This window comes from Rhopalosiphum maidis, chromosome 2 (genome assembly GCF_003676215.2).
Source record: "Rhopalosiphum maidis isolate BTI-1 chromosome 2, ASM367621v3, whole genome shotgun sequence".
NCBI classification, from domain to species: Eukaryota; Metazoa; Arthropoda; class Insecta; order Hemiptera; family Aphididae; genus Rhopalosiphum; species Rhopalosiphum maidis.
Window position 1 is genome coordinate 33,853,206 of NC_040878.1, and position 23,358 is coordinate 33,876,563.

At 25.2% G+C, this 23,358-nt stretch overlaps 1 protein-coding gene across 12 annotated transcripts in view; it reads right to left on the reverse strand.

The window, feature by feature from the left end:
- The window catches only part of LOC113554963 (actin-binding LIM protein 3), a 38,345-nt gene extending 17,816 nt beyond the window's left edge, over nt 1–20,529 (reverse strand). For 5 of the 12 annotated variants that reach the window (XR_003405319.1, XM_026959146.1, XM_026959142.1 and 2 more), the window contains exons 1-2: nt 7,234–7,374; nt 5,773–6,372 (exon numbers count right to left, since the gene is read on the reverse strand). Coding sequence is in view for 11 of the 12 variants with exons in the window: in XM_026959146.1 (XP_026814947.1) it covers nt 5,773–6,211 (439 nt within the window). In the remaining variant the exon portion in view is untranslated. Of the gene's footprint in view, nt 1–5,772; nt 6,951–7,213; nt 7,375–20,295 lie in introns of those variants that run through there. The other 7 variants (XM_026959139.1, XM_026959140.1, XM_026959138.1 and 4 more) reach the window with 4 other exon arrangements.
- Nucleotides 20,530–23,358: the final 2,829 nt, after the last annotated feature.

Below are 23,358 nucleotides of genomic sequence, written 5' to 3' on the forward strand. Positions count from 1 at the left end.
ACAACATAGACGAGCGCAGGATAGTTGTGGGGTGTATTATTTTTAGAGAAGGCGTCAGCCACAGCCTACAGTGACGACGCAACATCGTATACTTGAGCCAAATTTTATTTCGGAGCCAAGTACGAAACAATTTGTACGCCTCAATAAAACACATGCTGCAATGATTCTTTCCCAGGTATTTATCCGTCCTACTAAAATTACGAGTATATAAAGTATATTAATATTGTTTTTGCTAAAGAAATTATTATTATTATTATTATAACTCATACTGACAAAATTCATAAATTGAAAATTATTTGTTGTTACCTATGTATCATTGGCTACATGTATTCAATCATTACAAACAAATTATATGTACACGTAGAAAATTGATTTTGAAATTTGAATACAGCGTTTAAATTATTGTAATTTATCATTACCACCGGTATGCATACCAACCTATTTATTGCATATTAAGAAGAATGCAATAAACAAAATATATATATACATATTATATTTAATATCAATTAGAGGTATAGTGCAATTGATAAGTCAAATAATAATGTATACAATTCTCACTTAAAAAAAATCGTTAAATAAATAGTTTATTATTAAGATTATATCAAGATTAAATCAACATAATCTAGGTCACGAATAGTTTTACCTGACAAAGTTATTTAGCCACACTTCAACACAATGTACATAAAAACTCGAGACGTTTTCGTCTATATTATTTCGTGCTTTACAGAAATAAAATTACCGATAATAGTTATTCAATATGGGTCAAAATGTACGTAAAAAATAATTTACGAGTCACACAAATATATAGGTACCCATATATTTTGCATGAAGTAAACAGGTAATGGTATAAAAATATACTAATAAAATTAATTAATAAACCTATTTTAAAATTTAAGTATTTTTTACTTAAATTATTGGCATGTATACTATACATTGTATATTGTACATACTTAATAAAATAAATATAAAATAGATGTAGTGTTATATTTTAGCAATAACATATTTGTCTGCAACAGTATTACATCAGAATAATATATGTGCGAACTCGTTGATGTTGCATATGTGAAGTTGCCTGGTACATCCACACTAACATGACGTAATTACCAATGGTTGATCACTATGTAAATGTACATTGTACACACAAAAGTAAAATAGCAATGCATCCAACATAAAATATATTAACACCAGTTAATCATATTTAATAAATTTCTATGGAAAATAATAAATATTAATTATAAATTGTAGAAGCAAATAATGTGACCTTGGAAAAAGAAATCCTAAAAATGAAAAATAAAGAATATTAAATAATACTGTAATTTTTAATGTTTAATTTTGCTAATTATTACACTATACTTTACATTAATATTGTTTAATACCATTGATAAATTTAAATATAATATATCATTAATAATTACTGTGCAATTACTAAAATATTTCTAATTTTTAAACTATGAAAAGTAAATATCCTATTATGAATTTTAAGACATCCTATTTTATATCAGCTACGAGTCTAGAATTAGTTAAAGGAAGTATAATTTAATGACTATTATTATTTTCTATACATATTATGTATTTTATATCCGTTTTTATATCAGAGTAAAATATTATGAATAAGCGAGTTGGTAAAGAAATGTATACTATATTAACACTACATTTGACCCGTATAAAAACATTTTAATCTCAAGCAACAAAAGATAACCTTAAACCTATACAAATCGAAATTTAAGTGAATGATATACTGAACATATTTTAAACCTATTTTTAACTACGTGTATTCAATAAAACTAAATAATAAATTAGCAATAATTAGATCAACTATATAAATCAATTAAACTTAAAAATTATTACTTATCAGTTATTAATGACAAAACAAACAAGGAGTTAAATAAACATTAAATGTATATTATTATAATTTATAATATATGGGTACGATGTTACGTGATCGACCAAAACTTTTTTTAATATATACCTAGTACCTAGGGTAGGTATACCATGGTTATTTATCATTATCGGTTAATTAAGCATTGCAAATTATTATATTATGAAAAGACTAAATATACTATCAAAACTACCAAAGTAATGAAAATACTTGATTTTACAATATATTTTATTATTATTTTTTTTTTTTTGTAGCATTAAAATAATTCATAAATACTGTAAAACCTAAACTTCAAGTTGTATGAAAAAATATTCTATTTATACGTTATTTTAGTCAAAACCATGTTATCATTACAATATTTTTCTATTTATCTAGATAACAGATACTAATGAATTATGAACTATGATGGTATATAACACGGTTAATAGATTTATATCTATATAAATATCTGTATAATAATACATATTATACATAGAGATAGTGTACTTATTTTTTATCAAGATATTGTAATATGATAACGTAATACGTTTTAAATAATAAACAGGTAATTGTTATTAAATATTTTATTTTATGACTCTAACACAAAATTAAATGCAATTTTAATGAATGTACAAAATAATTTAAATATATTCAATATTTCAATGGTTTATTAAAACAAAAATTCAAAAATGTGTCACATATTAAGTAAAAAAAAAAATTATTGAATTGTCATTTTAAATTTAAATATTTGATAAGATAGACGTCTAACAATGACCTTGTACATTACGAGAATGAGAGGTGCACTACAGGTGAAACGCAAACACAAAAATGCCGCTCGTTATTAACGTTATGCGATACATGCAATGATAACAAATAATTTGACCTCAAAAAGAAAAAAATCCATTTGGTACGTTATTCACGTTTTTCATTCAGAGAGTACAAATGCACAATAGTAAAAAAATATTAGAAAAGATTTTTGGAAAGATTTTAAAGTAATAGACTTATAGCAGAATAAACAAGTTTACTTTTTCTTTGAGAATTAAATATAATTATTAATTATTATATTACGAAAGTAAAATAAAAATATTTACTGTTTATTTAAATTATAAAATTATATTTAAATTACAAAATTATTGTTACATAGGTAAGTAACTGTTATCACTGATAATATATTATAATTATTTATAATCATTGATCATTGATCAATATACATTATTGGTATTAGTCTACAATATTCTTCATAAAATAATTAGTTTCTTTCAACTATTACTATATTTTAACTAATTTAAATCTCATAATAAAAATAATAACTATTCAGTAAAAACATTTTAACCATAGTACATGACGAAGTGGTTAAAACTAATAAGTTACATCATTCTTTCATTGTATTACCTATATACAAATTAATCTGTATTAACAATACATTAATACTAAACAGTAATCTAGTAATCGATATTTGATAGTAAGTTATTAATAAATACAATAATATGCATAATACCGTAATTAGAAGATTTCAATAAAATAATATTATTTTTTAATTGATAATATTATTATAAATTTAAAGTTAATAGTATATTATATTGATAAGTATATGTAAAACCTTTCTCTATAATATTATAAGTATAAAATAAAACCATTACTCCGTAGCAAATTATTTTTATTCGACATTATATTGTCCTTGACACAAACTAACACATCATACAAGCAAATTATTTACAAAAAATAATGTAGAGGAGAAAATTAAGTACGAATTAAATTTTAAAAAATGTCCTTCAGGCACAAAGAAAATCTGGAAATACTTAAGTAAAAATCACAACATAAATATTTTCCAATCATAATTATAATATTGAAAGATTAAAATACTTCATTTAAAACAATAATACCTATTACTTATAGATTAGGTAGATTTATAAAATTGTTATTATTTACTTTTTCTTCACCATTAAATATAAAACATTGATTACCTACTTTAATTATATTTCATTGATAGTACATGATATATACATAAATAAATTGTACATATATAATCATAATATCAATGTGTAATTATAGAAAACGGTTAAAAATTAATCCTATCATACTGTAAAACTATTATTTATAGAACTTTAGTTAACTATTTTCTCGGATATAATAAGGGAATGCATTGACTAGGATAATATTATACTCAGCACATCCCTAAAAGGAACGAAGAAACGCTAACTAAACAAACAACTTTCAAACCGGAAATCCAAATATTAGGTATGGTAATTGGTTAATATTCAATAAAATACACAAGGTGGGAAAAACGCCAAGGGATCATTTTTGAAAACAAACACGTGCATACTATAAATAAATACTGAACAATACATACGACACTAGATTTAATAATATTCAAGAATAATGAAAATATGATAATTCTGGAATGCACAAGCAATACACTAATCCACAATAATTATCATCTAAAATAGTAATAGTTTATTGTACTGGAAGATGTTAATGTAATACAAAAGTGAAATCAACTATAGTTTATATTTATAGAAGATCATTATACAAAATATATACTTAACATAATTTATAATACATTAAGTTAGTAATTAGTGCATGTGAAATCGAAACTCAAAAGCTATTAACCAAACTTGTTTGATTCAATTCTTTATTTATAACTTTATTTACTCTGTTCTAGTAAAATAATTATAAATATTCAAAAGCAAACGGTTATATAGTTCGACATTTTAACGTAATAATTAATAACTATTGTGAACGATCGAGAAGCCATGTGTTTTTGTCTAATTTAAAATAAGTCTTTTTTTGACTGTTATAGTATTATACATTTATTAAATAAAACGTCATACTAAATAGAAAATGATATAAATACATTTAAAAATAAAAGTATATACAATATATTAATACAAAATTGTTAAATTTTTAATTTAAATACAAAATAAAGAAATTCCAATATAGTATTACTATCTACTAATATTTAGGCACATCAGTGTATAAATTAAGAATTTTATCTTTTGGAAAAGATGGGTGTAATTATTCTTATAATATTAACTTTTTCTAAAATGATTGCCTAAAAAAAAAAACCTTTTTAAGTTTTAAGCAATTAAATAAATATTAATGGATTCATTGTTTTGAAATCATCTGTTCAGTAAGTAACAACTGACATCAGACGAATTAGACAGGTATTAGTATATTGTATATTGACATACAATAGATATAGGTATATTATGATATTAAAAGGTTATTGTTCGCAGTATAGAACCATGTGCAACTCTTAAACATTTTATGTGTATTCTAACATTATTCGCCGATGAATTGACAGGACACAATAGAACTATCACGACTAGTACGAGGTTCGTTCAACTTACAGACTCTGGGCGATTGGGTTTAACGATGGCCGAACATCTAAGTTACAACACCCTATAATTTGAGTATTAAATTTTATAAAACTGTATCTTTTACACGAAATCATACCAATATATAAAATTATACTAATTAACCGTACTTTTGTAGTGTGATACACGGATAACATATTACAACGTTAGGCATATAAAACAAATACCTAAATACCTAATATCTTTAACTTTTTAACTAAGAAAAATATAATAATATAAATATTTATAATACTATTGATACTTATACATATAAATATAGGTTAATGCTATTTAATTAATTATAAATATATTAGTTATATTCCTAAAAGTACAACCAATTACAGTTACTACTGACTAGAATACTAGATAATAGACGGGATTACTTTCAATTTTTGTATTCGAATTTATTATTTTAATACGAATAAAATTATTATTGAATGAAAAATACTTTACTATTACGACCTACGAGTTCATACCTACTCCATTCAATAATGCAAGACCGACACACCGAGGAGATTGCCAAAATCAATATAAATCATTAGAAAATATTTCGGTTACCTCTTTTTGTCACAGCTTTTTTCTTATCCTCCGCCGCAATTTTTTTCTTATCGGCTTGTAGTTGTTTGCTCTCTATATCCTTCTGTTGGTGGACTGCCACTGGAGCTGTTTTTTTTACGTCCATCACGGGCTCTTTTTTTTGCAACGGTGGCTTTTTATCGTTCACGGCAAGTTGCTGTTCGGTGACGTCGACGCTTTTACCGTTCTCGACGGTCTTTCCACCATCCGTGGAGCTGACGCCGTTTTTGTTGTTGCCGTTAAACACCACGTTTTCGTTAATGATTATCGTGTCATTGATTTTTATGTCGGATGTCCGGCGACGCCGAAACGAACCGCTGAAGAAACCACGCTTTTTAGACGTCGGAGTCGCGGCAACGTTCCCGTCCATTTTGTTGCCGCTGTGTTCGACGAGCACCGGCGACAAACCGCCTTTCGTCATTTTGTCCAAGTAAAACGAAAAATTGAGGGCAATGACTTTATTGATAATTTCCTCGGTGTCAATGCAAACAGAGGCGGTCCGTTAATTCAATCCACTGCCACTTTTATAATAATTATATGCCCACAGTTTAAATAATTTAGAATATCAATAAATCGCCATACCTAACAAATTGAAACATATCACGACTATCGCGTTAACAATAATTTAAAAACATAAATAACATTATTAATTAAGACCTGTCCAAAAGCTAAATTGTATGGATACGTTCGCCTTTTCCCATGACTTTTACACAGAATACAGACATAAGAAAATAAAGGATCTAAAGTAAATACCTACACAACTGAATGTTATTTGATGAATATAATTAAATTTTTTTATACCACTAAAACGTGATTTAAACAATTATTTATACTCCGAAAATACGCTATTAAATCCTATGTTGAGTAAGTGGTACAAGGTAGAAATAATATTATGTATTTATGTATTATATGGTTTAGGTAATTTTTACCTATTTTATGTTATTAATAAATGTACCTATTCAATGATAATTCTTTTTATCGATTTTATTTAACGACATATTTTAACGCTTTAAGATTTTAATGATGGTCGCACCACATTAAGTATTAATACGTACCGCCGTTTATAACATTTTATGTAGCAACATAAAACTGTGTAAACATTAACAGAAAAAACCTGTCTCGTTAAGAAAGAGAAAATTATAAAAATAGAACAGCATGGTAAAATATAGTGTAGATTTTATAAATTATAATCACTGTATCTATAATTTTTGTATCAAATTTCTAATTAAATTCACAAGAAAATCGAAATTTATAATCATACAAAATTAAATTATTGATCATTCAATAATATTGGTTTAATACAATGAATTTTTACGTCAAGAAGGTTGTTTAAAAAACAAATTATTTAACATAATTATTTGTCTACAATAGTAAATGTTTTTGAACAGGTCCAAATTTGTTATTTTTTTATTATTTCACATACGTATAAATTATAACACATACCGATTTTGAACCGAATCATACGACGTATGCACACACATAAACTAAACAGCGCCCGACCGCGGTTACTCAACGATTGAAAGAAGTGCCTATTGCAGTATTACAATAGTGGCGGCGGCAATATTTAGACGGGAGTGGGACCGCGTAGTTTAATAGCTTTGAATATACATAGTAGATGGATGGTGGGAAGTAGGCAGGGAGTAATATGCCGGCTCTACTGCAGCTGACGGGGGAATAACATTAGAATGAGTGTGCGCTAAAAGTATTCACTTTTTGGTTTCTATAACGATATATGTATAGCGCTATTACAAAAATGGTTCCATGCACTAACTGACTAACTTAATATTTTTGTAGTAAAAATTACATCAATATTATTATACCTAATATTATATTGATTGTGGTACTAACTTATGACTTATAAAGGTTATTTTTATTTTACTAGATACATTTATTATTTAATTTAAATAAATCAAACAATAAATTAATTACTTAATGAAATATTCTAGTAATTGAAAAATTAGTTTGATCTTTAAATAATAAAAGGGACCATATTACAAAACTATTAGGCTGTAAAATATATGTATAAAAAATTAGTATGAACATTTTTCATCGAGTATAATATTAAATAAAAACCCACATCGATTATTAAGTTATACTAAAATAGTAAAATCCTTAACTAAACGACTCTAAATAGGCTGAGTTAACCAATTTTATAAAAAAAAAACCCGGGCAGCAAATGAAATTCTTAACAAAAAAAAAATGTATACCAATTTAATATTTATATGTAATAAACAATAATAAAAATAGGAGAAATCAATCTTAAGTTGTAGAATACGTGGTCAGAATTAATAGTGAATGTATCTGTAATACTTTATACAACTCAACTATCAAGTATACAATGGTATTAATAACATAATTGTGGCTTATATTACCGTTATATGTGCAGTAGATCGGAAACAATTTTAAGTGGTTTATTTTTCTTACTATACTACTGCAGAGAACAAATAAATTTTCTTTTACGCTAAAATATTATATAATTAATTTTTATACTTTAATATTTATAACATATAAATTAAGGAATAGTTTAACAACAAAAAATACTGCATTTTTTTATAATGTTTTAAAGTATTAAAAACAATCATTTGTATTTGAACAAATGACAACTGGTTTATCTTACAACCAAAATACATAAAAAAAAAGTTGTATCGCTAAATACCAATAAGTTGTATAATTAAATTGTACACTGTATGCACTGTGCACTATGCACTCACTATAACTCATATAGTAATATTATAACTTATAAGTAAGAACTGCCGTGTAAAATATTGAATGTTTTGAATAATATATATTTCATGGTAATACAACAGACAAATAATACAATTTAAGAAATCCAAATGATCATTTCTTTACCAAAACCATGATTTAAAAAATAATTTTTTTGTTGTGCAGTAAAAAAACAATAATTGTACAATTATGATTTGCCACATTACAATATAAATTAATAAGCTGCCTATCGTTAAATATTCATAAATAACCAATTAATTTGTAAGGAAAATAAATTCAACAAAATATTTAAGAAATATATACAATACACGATACATACATACGAGTGTATGAGTCGTACTAGTCATAAGTAATAATATAATTAAAATATTTATCAATAATAATTACTTAAATCAATTATAACAACTAAGCTCCACAGTTTGATCAAGTAGATGTTTTATGCCGTTTGTTTATTTATATACACATATTAAAGTTGATTACCTCCATTCAAGCACACATTTTTTTAAATTCAATATTTTAAAAACTATACATTTTTATCAAATATTTTAAGTACCTATCTCATTTTGCGATAAATATGATCCAATATAAGAAATATAACTTATTAATATTAAATTATTTAATAGGTTGGTAGTTATATTTAAAAAATAAAAATATTAATGAAAAAAAATTGAAATAACAAAATTACACTTCGCCAGACTTCACTGACGAACACGTTCAGAAAATTGCTATTGAAAAAATTGCAAATACAACTGCACTCCTAACCTAACCTTTTGTTCCACAAAAAACAAATATAGATATAACCACATATATATATAATACGCATATCACATTGTTTGGTCCAACTCCTAATAAATTTATCTAGTGATCGCGCATGGAGTATGATAAATAAACAGTAACAAGAAAATAATTTATAATATTTAAGTATACATACCAATGGTTAAAAGTACATTTTAAACTTAGTTACGTTGCATAGCTATAATCTGGGTACAACTGCGAATGTAACATACATTATACTTTAAATAAATACCAAATTATTTACTATTTATACCTACATAAAAAAACGAAAAGAAAGATATTATGTTATACAAATATAATATTATAATAACGTACTGATGTCAAAGTGACGATTATTTTCGAGTAATTTATGTTTGTATTAACATGATTAATGACAAAAATTATATAGAAAAATAAGTATTATAAATGCACTGAGTTCATTAAACAGAGGCCTAAACACGAAATAGCGAAAAGTAAATTACTAATAAAAATATTTTGCTATTTTATATTATGTACGATTTAAAAAAAAACACTTTTCATTGAATAAAAACCATTAAAAATGATATATTTAAATTTTGAAATAAATATTGTATATTATATTTATAAATATCGTTATTAGGTATTAAGTTGTACTTAAAACTATAATTACTTACTTCAATGTAGTATGTACCAATAATTTTTTAAATTGTTTTAAAAAAAATTGTTTAATATTATATTATAATGTATAAAAAATTGATCTATTATACTGAATAAGCATACAATGCCAAAATTCGAAAAAAATCGTATATAAAATTACTATATTAAAAAGAGTAATTCACCTATAGATAAAATGACCATTCGCATATTTGTTCTTTCGTTAGTTTATTACAACACGATATTTTCATTTTTATGCAAGTTATAAACAATTTTAAATATCAATATTTTATATTTACTCATAAGTCATAACTTTTTTGAAAACAAAAATTTCGTAAAAATGCAACGAGATAATACAGATAATGTTCTTAACTTTAACTTGTATAATAGGCCAATACACTCTAATATTAAAGGTAACAACACAAAATTGAATCTGCTAAAAATATATTATGGTATATTATGCGTTAACAGACGCAGACTAATTAGGGTGCAGAGGTATTACAGTGCTTCATTTATTTAATGCTTTTTTTATACTTAAATATTTGCTCTTTTATTATACCTACGACTCAAAGTTAGTAGGAAGTTTTATTATTGCCTAATTATCACAACCTTTTAACTAGTGAAAACTATTGAAATTGTCCATAAAGTTAAAAATGAATACTATAATAAATATTCCATATTTGGATCCCATACTTTTATTTACCAGACCATGCCTATGCATCAGTAAGGCAATGGAGACGATATATGCGATGTCCTCTTCAGTTTTCAAATAATCGTAGCCTCCATTTATTCTATAAGCCCATTATCATACACCGATTAGCCTTTAGAAGATTCTTCCCTCACCTACATGTTGCTTCCATTTTACTAGCATATAAAATAACAAATTGTCATTCAACAGAGCTAAGTTTGTGTTAATAGCTTTAAACTTAGAGTAAATTCACCTATTATTATCAAGACAAAGTTAAGGGTAAGAACATTATCTTTGCTAAAGCGTTGGCTTTTTTCGATATTTTAATTTTTAAGTTAGAAATTAATATTTTTAACTTGTAATGTTTACAATACTCAAATCTTACTTAAAAATTAAAATATCAAAAAAAAGTCAACGCTTAAGTACAGATAATATTCTAACCTTTAATTTTAATAATAGGTAAATTCACTCTAATATTAATTTTAACAACACAAAATTAGTTTTATTGAACGCAAATATGGTATGTTGTATGACTGTAAGACGGAGACAATATTATATGAGAATTCAGAATATAGAATCCTAAAAACACACAAGGTTAAATAACTCAAAAACTACTCGTTCAGTTTTCGATTGAGATCCATCAACATTTTCAAAAAAGTCACCTGATAAACAATTTAAGAGATAGAGATGATTCTCATATAAAATAAAATTCAAATTGTAATCGCCTCAAAACACTTCTTAAAAATGGTAAAAGATCTATAAGTACCTACTAGTCGAGCTACTAGTATTTTTAAATATGACCATTGTGTGTAAACCGTATACATTTTAAAAGTTTCAAAATCAGATTTTTAATAAATTTATTAGAATAAAAAATTAGGGGATGAGCATTGCTTGGTGAATCATCCTGTATACTAGATAAGTATTATATGTTTGTATTTAACAGTTGTATAAAATACTATAAGAACACTGAAGTGTATTATGTAGTAAATATGAGCATTAACCACTTGAAAAATAATAATAATTGATACTTAATGGCTATCAGTTAACACAACCAATGCGATTTCGACAAAATTGATCAATAATTAACATCATTAAGTCACCTTGGTATTAATCATGGAAAAAAATAAATATCCACTCGTAAACAATAAATATCACATAACTAAATTGTATTTTATGCTTATAGTGATCAATAAATAACGAATTGAGATATCTATAAACAATTAAAAATCTTAAAATGAATACATTCACACAGTAAATTCTTATTATTAATTACTAACTATATATTATACAAATCGTATACATTTATATCTATATTTATAAAACGATATATATACGTGATAGACTAATTTTTACACCAAAACTTGAATGATATGACATATAATCAAATTAATTTAATTTGTTTAACTTACTAAAATAGTTATTATGAATTATGAATTATTATGATAGATAGATATGATGATATAAAATAATGATATGATAATAAATAAGTATACTATACAATTGATTAAGTATACTTAATGTTTTAACATAATATATTACATATAAATTGTTATAAATATATATATATTTATAATACATTACATTATGTTTTATATTGAGTAGATATAAATTATACATACCGTAAAGCTCAGCGGTTCCCAACCTTTTTGAGACTATTACCCTTAAGTCAGGTTAGATATTAACAAATATCACTCCCTCTCGAAAAAAGTTTAGTAAAAAAATAACGAAAACAAAATATAAATTATGATTATAGTTATAATTGATTTTAATTTTTCAAACAAAGAAAACAAGAGTTATTACAATTACATTTATAGTCATAGTACACATGACTAAATAGATAATAATTACTTAAAATTAAAATAAATAGTTTAACCTTTACCCCTCAAAAAATCGTGTTTTTACCCCCAGGTTGGGAACCACTGGTATAGCTACTATAGCTATACAGGTAATTTATTAGTATAACATGTTTCTAAATTTTTTTATAATATACTCGACCTCGTATCTGCAAATCGTATTTCATTTACAAAATAAATAGAAATTTATTTCTTAAATGAATTTAATTTAATTTAATTTAAAAACTAGGCAAGAAATTTAAGTAAAAAATAATTTTTTTCACAACGCATTCCATAAACTGAAACATTAAGGAAATATCTTGAATGGAAGTTCCAAACTACATAAGACACGCACTTTTAAAAGCAGCAATAATAATTAATAATATATAAACATCACAATCAATCATATAATAATTTGCAATTTTATTTTCATATGGAAGAATTTTTACTTTAACAGATGTGGTTTCTACCATGCCTGATTTGAGGGAAGGGGGGGCCTTTTTCCTAGACAGTTGGCTACTCAGAGAAAAAGATTACCTAAGGTTCTAGATCCACGATGGTATACCCATTAAAACCAAGGATGCCTAGCACAACGTAGTCCACTCTACTACTCCATTACTATAATATTCGTAAATCGTAATAATAATAAAGTTAATTTTATTACCTACTTAAGAAAGTTTCTTAATAAAAATTAACAGATCATTTAGGTAAATTTTAAAAGAATTAAAGAAACAATAAAATATTAAACGTATTAACTGAAAAAGTAAAATATAATACAAATAAACACTTTACTTTGACTACTGATGTACGATAACCAATAATAACACTGAAAATATATAGTCAGCATTAACTAAATTAAAACATACAGTTTTTTATTTAATTATAAATTATATTTATACACAAACATTATTTTTTTAACTTATTTATTGAATAGATGTCTATTATTTTGTTTTAAAAATATATACTAAAGTAATATACATAGTGTTATATACATAAAAATTACATAAATAATTACATAGAAAATCTTCAAATAGATTCAGATATAATTCGCGTGACTTAATATAATCGTATAATTGTTAAATTTATTAAATTAATAAATCTAACCATGAACTAGGCAAAATTAATTATTAATCAATTATTATCATGTAATCTAAACACAGTATCACAAACATGCATTTTTTTATTTAATAAATTGGAAGTCTTTACAAAAACTGTAAAATAAACCACTCAAATCCTATTAATATATAGGTTATTAAATAAAAAAAATGTTAATTAGTAAAGTACTAACAATAGCAAGTATATTTATAATCTACGTGTATATATATATATATACATATTATAGCCTAATGGTTCAGGTATCAGTTTTTCACGTGTATGATTATACATGTTAAATCTGGTACTTATTAAATTATAGTGTTTATGAATAATAGTTACACACCAATAAAATATTAAGAACAATAGCCTTATACTTGATAATTGATATAACAGAGATAAAAAAAACTAAAATGTATACATATTCGTAAATTCGTAACATAGATTTGCTATAAGAATAATTGTATAATGTCATATTGTAAAACTTTCTCCGATAATTCAGTTCAATCGCATACTAATGCACGAGGAAATGCGATAGTCTAACATCTAAAAAGGATAATCTGGTATTGAACTTGTTCACAGGTTTGTGTCATCTATTGCCTATTGATATTATACGTACAATATAATACATTATGGGCAATCAATTATATATCAAATAGGTAATATAGTATAAAACATTTTCAATCGCGTTCCCATTTCTCATAAAACCGCAGTCTAAGTTAAACATTTTATTTTTAAAGGTATGAATACGATCAGACGTCGTTCTTTATTTTACCTATATAGGTACAAAATAATATTTCGGGGTAGGTCATCGATAAGTAACATGTTGGATGTATATAAACAATAACAAAATAATTCGATAGTTAAAATTATACATAGTCTATTTGTATTTTGAGTAGAGTATACTTAAGTGGTTACCTAACCACTTAAACCTTTGCCAGATACTACCAGGCCAGTCAGCATTGATTCATTAGTTATTAAAGATTCTGATAGAGATAAAAAAGTAATGGATGAAAACCACCTATAATCGTTATATTATCAATCAGGTGACTCAACAGAGGTCTTTCGTCAAAAATACAGCGGCCTATTATGGAGTGATTGAATGTCTTTAAGGTTATTTATTTTAATAATTTAGACGACAAAATTTTACTATGTAAAATAATTACAATTAAAATACTATCACGTGAACGTACGTGATAAGTATATTTGGTTGTCTACTAATTATTCATGTGGTTGTATTAAATGTATTTGTCTCATAATCTTTTTAGCACATTAGTAATTATTATTTATAAATGATAAAAATGTGTGATGAAGTGAAAAATGAATTGCAAAATTTAACAGATAATATACCACGTTGGATAAAAAAAAGTTAGTAATGTATACAGAGTGATAAATTTATCAAAGAATAGTAAGTTGTAATTTTGAACTAAGTAAGATGGTCAAACAATTTATTATGTACAAAAAATGGTCATATAACCATTTGGTGAAAATGTCAAGTGTCTACGACTATTCTTTTTGGAGTTACACCAAAACAACAAAATTAATTTTATTGATAACTATATTTGTATAAATTTTCCCGTTTTTCCAAATTAATTTAAAAAATACTGGTAATTTTTTATTTTGAACCCTTTAAATATTAGATCCAATTTACTATCCGAAACCACCCTCAAAATTGAAAATCAATTACTTATCTCGCGTACATGAAAAAAAACACATCATTGTAAAATCAATACATTCATCTCTGCGCTCAGAATTTAAAATATTATTCGTAGAGTATTGAAACTTTTCGGTATTACATATTATTATTAACTGATTTACTATTGGTACATTATGTCATTACACATTAACTATTAAAATTATTTTTAAGCTAATTATACATTATACATTATATTATATTTAATATATTCTGTGATTATACCAAGGCACTAATAATATCTCTTACCGTTGTATTAATATTGACTTGTAAGTTAATAACAGATAGGTAGTATATCAATAATATAGCACGATAAAGTTAGTGTATACCGAGCCATTGTTGAATTGGTACCCAAATGCCTTCATTATTTTGAATTTGAAATTATTAATTATAATAATAGATTCTGTATTTGTACATATATTATCAGAGCCGAATTGGGCAGGCGGGATACTCGGAGTTTCCTGGTGGGCTGCTTGTACTTGTTGGGACATTTTTTTTAAGATTATTTTTATAAGGCCGATTTTTTTTATTTTCTCAATAGAAATTTTTAACCCAGTCTCGGCCTTGTATATTATATGAAATTATGAAACTATATTATGATTTGTTTTTAACAAAAATACATTTAATCTACCTTATTAAAAATATTACTAATAGCAATGATAATATTTATAGTATGCTAAAAGTAATTTAAACCGAATATAAATATATATAATAAAATATCCTTAGACATTTATACTATACATTTCAATTCAATCAATTGTATAGGTAATATGATTTAACATTGAATTCAAATTTAACACATTTATTAGAAAGACCTACTTCAGACTAGTAAGTAGTAAGTAAAGTTGACACCTACTATAAAACGAAATAACTTCCAAGTATTTTTTTATTTATACTTTTTTAATACTCAAAATACTAACTAAATACAATTTACAACAGGTAATCTTCCCAAACCATATCAACAAAGTTAATAATTGAAAATTTTTTAGTTTTCCAAAATTTGATGAAAGACATAAAAAAGCATCATTGTAAAACTAATCTTAGTATCACTATCTTTTTGAAGAATTGGTCTATAAAAACATAAAGTCAAAATAAAGAATACATTAATATCTTAGGATAGAACCTAAAATGCAAATAACATTTAACTAGTAAATTAAATCATGTGATTTCTAATTCAGATCTAAAACTAACATTATTTTGATACAAAAATGTTTGTTATAAATTTGGCAGATATGTCAAAATTATTAAGTTTTTACCTTTAAGAAAAATTCTAATTTTTTCAAGAAACAAGTGATCCTATATTAAGGTACGGATTAAGGTTACAATTATAAATATTATATTTTATACATAGAATAAAATAACCTAAAGATTGTGATTTTATCTTAAATAGGTAGGTAATTGTAAGTAATTTTACCTTACATAATATATTTGAGAAATTTACTTTAGTAATAACTCTCTTTGATTGTTTTAAAATATTTATTTTATACATAAGATCACAAATAATTTGTATCTACAAAAACACTATTTTTATAAAACTTGTTTTTATATCAATACATCTCTATGATCTTTAAAATAAAACTAGTTTGATAAAAATAAATCATACTTTTTAGGATTTTGTGAAAGCATGTTGTTGATATAAATGTAATGTAAGCACTCAATAAGATAATAACAACTGAATAGTTTATACATTTAGAATTTCTATTCTATAATTTATAGCTAATAATATTATAATGGTATATAGGTATTAGTTACAGAATTAATATGTATAAAACTATAAATGTATTTAAATTTTGATATAATATTAAGGTAATAAGTTGATGTAAGACATAATTCATAAGTATAAATATATATATGCAATAGATTAGTAGTTAAATAGTTACCATATTATTTATATATATATATTTTAAATCTTTATATTCTATATCCACCTATACTGAAAGAACTACATACTACTTACCAGTGGCGTATTTAGGGGCAGGCTATGAGGCTAGAGCCTAGGGCGGCTTTTTCGAAGAGGCAGCTTATTTTTGAAATCAAAAGATAGGTATTTAGAAAAATTATTTTAATACATTTTATAAATTAATATGTTTCGATTATTGATATATTATTGAAACAAATTTATGAGTGTTTACCTCATAATTAGTTGCCTTTTTTTTTTTTGTAAATTTAATTTTGAATAAGTCTTGAAAGTATAATATTGCATAATCAATATTAGGATTTTTATACGATTTTGCTATTGATATTATTTATGTTTAATATGATTATATATTTTGATTCCATTGTTATGAAACTGTACAAGAATCAAATTGACAAGTAAAGAAAACTATTAGGCCTGCAGAAATGTGTATTTTTTTAAATTTGTTTGTTTTAATATAAATTATTTTACTAAAAATGTGCATACAAAAATTTATCATGAAAGGTTCAGACCAAATATTGTTGATTCCTCGGTACCATGAGGTAAGGATAGAGCGCCAGAATGATTTAGCCTATGGCGCCAAAAATCTAAATACGCTACTGCTACTTACTTAAAAAAAAAAAATATGTATGTTTTGGGAAGATTACCAAATACTCATAACCGGTCACCAAGAAATACTAATACATACATTATAAAAGGTATATCATTTTTTTTATTCATCTAACAAATGTATTGGAATCTGAGGCTATTAATATACATTTAAAAATAAAATATATTTAAGGCATCATACTATATTTAATAATTCTTTTGAATTTTCTCATTTCTTTTAAAAAACATTATTTATACATAATATTCAAATATTCAAAATTAATTTATAACTTAGAGCTAAGCTTGTGGTGAAATAAATAATTTATTATACGTAAACAAAATTAAAATTAAATATTTTAAGTTTCTTAATTTAAAGTTCTTAAAATATTTACATACATAACTTTTTACACAACATATTATATTAAAATTTAAAAAAACAGTTCACCTAACAAGTAATCTAAAATAGTTTTTATTTATTAGATAGTTACTGGTTTTACATTATAGAATACTTATATTTTTTTTCAAATATAGAAACATTGAATTTAAATTAGATAAACCTAAATAAAGCAAAAAATGTTTACTAAAGTTGTTATCCAACATCATGCTCTATTTTCAAGCATATTGGCCTGTTTAAAACTAATTATTTTGGATATATTTAACATGGAAAATTGTTTGTACAGTAACCTGACTAGCAATATTTTTAGATCTGTATAGCTAAAGACTGAGAAGCCGTCTTTTAGGTCTTTTTTATGTATTTGATTTTTTTGTATTACCAAAGGTCTTAATGCATTATCTGCATATCCTACCAGATAAAATAATTTATTTTATGAAATTAATAATAATTAATCTTTAGTAATAAATTAAAAATGTATAAATATTAATATACATAATTTTCATAATTAAATAATTAGGTAATTTATTATTTGATCATTATAAGGTATACATATAGTCTCTCTTCTATAGAATCTTTCTAAATCACTACATATTAACATATAAAATGACAATAAAATACTAACTAATTTAAAATTATGTCCAATAATAATAATATATACCTAAGTAGGTAATTACTTCTAAATCAGATTTTCTATCAATCCACCTATATGCTTAGTCCATAAAATGTCAAAACTGATAAGCTATACTAAAGATTATGATTTTTAAATTAACTAAAAAAACACTGGTTGTATTATTAGTCTTCTTATTTAATTAAGTGTTTTACTATTATAAAATTAAAGAAAAATACTTTTATTTTATTTAATAATCTATTTTCTACTGATATACCTACTTTTATGTTACAATAAGCATATAGCTATATAAGTAATGTGCTAAAATAAAATATATTGTAAACAGTTGAAAAATACACTGACACAGTGCTTGACTTGGAAAAAAAAGTAGAATAGATACTCGAGCTACTTATAAAAAAGTAGCATCTCTAATATTTAAATATAACTCACATAATTATGGGGGTTCACCCTAAAAAGAAGTGGTACACTAGTGTATCCAAAAAGTTAGTTTAAGTACTCAGTCTCCCTAGTCCGGCCAGCCCCCTCCCGTGTTAAACACTGATTGTACATGAGTACAATAATGCTTTTAAGTTATAAGTTATAATACTTAATTTAGATTTATGTTTATAATTATAAGTACTCAAATCTTTAAGGTTAGTACGTAAAATACAAAAAAATTATAAATACTTGCAGAGTATTAAATTGTAACATTAATTAAATATGTATATTTAATCAATGATTGTAGTACCTATCTAGATACCTACCTAACTTAATAAAGCACCTGGAAAAACAGAATACACAACCAACTCAATGGAAACTTTAATAAATTGAAAACAAATATATTATGTATATTGAAAAATTTAATAAGTAATAAGTCTATTTTTAATATTACAAATTAATTATTTTGGATATGTTTACCTAATAGATAACTTGACTTTTAGTATTGAAATGAAAAAAGTATTATCTCATATTCTGAGTGGCAAGTATCTAACATAACTTATATGAGATATTGTGAATCAAAAATCTGAACATAGAATTTGATTAATCTTTGTACAAAAACACTAACAAAACAAGAAAAAAGTTTACGGTTGATTAAAAGTGACTATAGGTAGCACCGTTTGAATTTATCAAATCCAATGTAGATATCTATTGATACCAGATACCTATTTAATATTTGTAATGTCACCATCATAAAACAAATTCTCAGTTCAGACTGTAAGAAGATACTGCAAGTGTAACATGTAATATAAATAATAATTTACTATCCTCCTACCCTCAAACAATAGACAAAGCAGTTGTTTCCCACCTAAGAATAAAAGAAAACAAATTTTCAGCCAATAAGGAAGTAAATAAGTATCAAAAGCCATTTACTTTGGCATATTGAGGCGGATTGGTGTAGGTGGTGGCTGAGTCAGGAAAGTTGTAAAATGGTTTCTTGATGACACGACCTTTAGCAACTTATAAGTTCCAAGTTTACCGACACATATTATAATAGTTGTAAGCACCAGCCTACATTTATAAATACTTAATACTATACTAATATTGACAAAAGTAAAAGTTCTTACCTTTATCCTTCGTTTCCATGGCACGTCGACGTGTGAATGCCAAAAGTTTTATCACTTTTGCAGTGCGATACGCGGAACAAGATTGAGAAGAAAAAAAAATAAAAAAACATAAAACGATTACGTTTTTAGGTGTCAATAGTTCTCGCACCAATCTCCTGATTAATTGAAACTGCAAGGAACGATATTGGGATGAAACGGTGACGAGTAGCGAGTGGCATACTGGCGAGATAATATTGGGGAAACCCTTCCGAGTCCCGGCGGACGGGACGTCTGGTAGTCAGCGGTGGGCAAGGGGTTGTAAATACGCAGTGCAGCAAACGTGACAGCGGCATATCGCAAAACGCCACCGGGGGGAGAGCGAAATCGAATACACCCGCGCTACGACTGTCTATCGACGCCTCGGCGGTGGTGCCGTCGCGGCTATGACCTTCGGACGGTATAAATATACATCGTTACTTATATGCAGAAACTAATACTTCCCATGTAAGTAGGTACCTCTTGTCGTGATATTTTATTATAATATAATGTGACGTGATTTGTGCGCGCGCTGTACACGTAATTTTAAACGGATTATTACACTATATATACATAAGCACATAATATTATGTATTATTATTACCCGGGTACCCCGAAGCGAATCTGACCTTGTTTTTATCGGTGCACGAAACGGAATCGGGAACACCGCAGCTATGGCCTGAGCCCTGATGAGTGAGGTGTGAAGGTGAACACTAGGAACTGGATTAGTGGATTCGCTAAGCCCGTCCACATTTGTTTATGTTTGAACGACAAAAAATATTTTTTGTCCCATCTGCGTAGCGAATAGGTACATTAATATGCCAATGAAGGTACCACATTACGTGTGTCACGTTTAAAACAAATTAGAAATTCAATATGATTTACCGATTACCGAACCGTTTAACAATTATATTCCTGTTTAATTGATTAAAACATTAATTAAAACAAATGAAATTCATATTTCAGATTATTTTAATGCCCAAATCGATGTAAGATTGCTATAAATAGTATACAAATATACAATACCCAGTAGATATAGTGGGTATTGTGGAAAAGTATTATTTACACGCTATTATTCACAAAAGTATTTTACTTACAAAGTTACAAAGTTAGGCATGCTATTATAACTAATTATTATTTTGTAGGTATAATATATATCGTATTTTATTCTTATACGGTATACGACATAATATATACCCATAATGCATAGGTGCCTAAACGGCTAAAGGCTAAACCTAATATAATATAATTGATATGCAATAACTAATAACAATGATATATTTTTTTATAAACAAAGATCAACGTTGTTAATTGTTAGTACATAACATTACGCCTATCTAACTACGTCATGTCGTCATATCAAATTAATATTTAATTATATTCTGTACATGCTGCAACTGCAGCTGCATTACATCTACATGTTGTGTAATATAAATTATAATATTAAGTAAATAAATACACATGATCAGTAATTTCCCAATTCCATTCTCAACCCTTTCAAGTATATTATTTTATAGTACATTGAAACGACTTGTGCCTAGCAATCTGGGACAAATGGACGTAACCGTTTGGACATAGGGACAATTGGACATCAAAAAACATATATATATATATATATATCAGTAAATAAAATTAATAAGCCATTTATATTTATTAACATAAATCAAAAACGAATATAAAATATTTAAATATATAAATTTTTCATTGTATAAAATATTAAAATTAAAAATTTATCTAAAACAAATGTTTTATTATAATAGGTACGCCAACAATTAAAATACGATATCAAAAAAAGTTATTTATATTTATTTTAGTAGGTACTTACGTAAAAATGTACATAAAATATATAAAAAAAATTATTTATTGTTAAAAATATCTAAAAAATGTATGAATGTGAAATATAATTATTTATATTAATTATTTTTTACTTATCTTATGTAATAATATTACAAAAATGATCAACATATTATTTTAATGCAGAGGAATATTTGGAGCGATTATACGTAAAAATGATATTTTAGTTCCAGTGCCATACCTAACATACCTTTGAACAATTTTTAGGTTATGTTAATATATTTTGATGATGATCTATTATAATATTATTTATTTTCTTTATATATATTTTTTTACGTCCAAACGACTACGTCTATTTGTCCCTATTCGGTGGTACCTTAGGTAGGTACCTAATTATTTATAATTGTTTTTCTTCTATTATCCAGAGATATAATATCTGAATTTTAATATTGTTTATTGCACAATTGATATTTTTCTATAAATGAATAATAAGTATTCAAAACGTGGATAATTAATTTTAATGTACCTACCTAGCTACCTATCTAGACATTCTAGACATTATAATATGCTATGCATCTATGCCCGCGCATTTGTAAACATTTTTCATTTTAATTACCTATTTAAATGTAAGCTTTATTTAAAAAAAAAAAAAGGTAGGCAAGTGGAGTACTAATAGGTCCGAGAGAGTAGTTAAGGGCCCCTGAATCAATTTTTATATTAAGTATAAAATTAGGTAAAATATAGAGAAAGATTACCAATTGCGCTCTAAACATTTTACAATATCAGAGGAAAAATTATTAGTTATACATTTATAATTATATAATAAATGAATACACTAACTGATTTTTTTGCGAATATTAATCTTAAAATTCAGTTCTGTCACGCCAGTATATAAATCAGGTATCAAATCCGATATATCCAATTATAGACCTATCTCTATTCAGTCTCACCTATCAAAACTATTTGAATCTTTGGTTTTAAGCAGTATTAAACCATCAGTATCATCTTATTGAAGCTCAACATGGGTTTCATCCGGGAAGATCAATTACTACATGCAACTTAGTTTTTTTGTGAATTATGCACTAAATTACTGTTTAAATATAATTGTAATTCTGTTATTTACATATATTATTTTATTTCTCAATTTTCTACTATTATTCTAATAAATTGTACTGTACTTTAATGTTATAGGGGAAATCCGTATATTTTTTAATAAATAATAAATAATAAATACATAATATAGTATAAATAAAC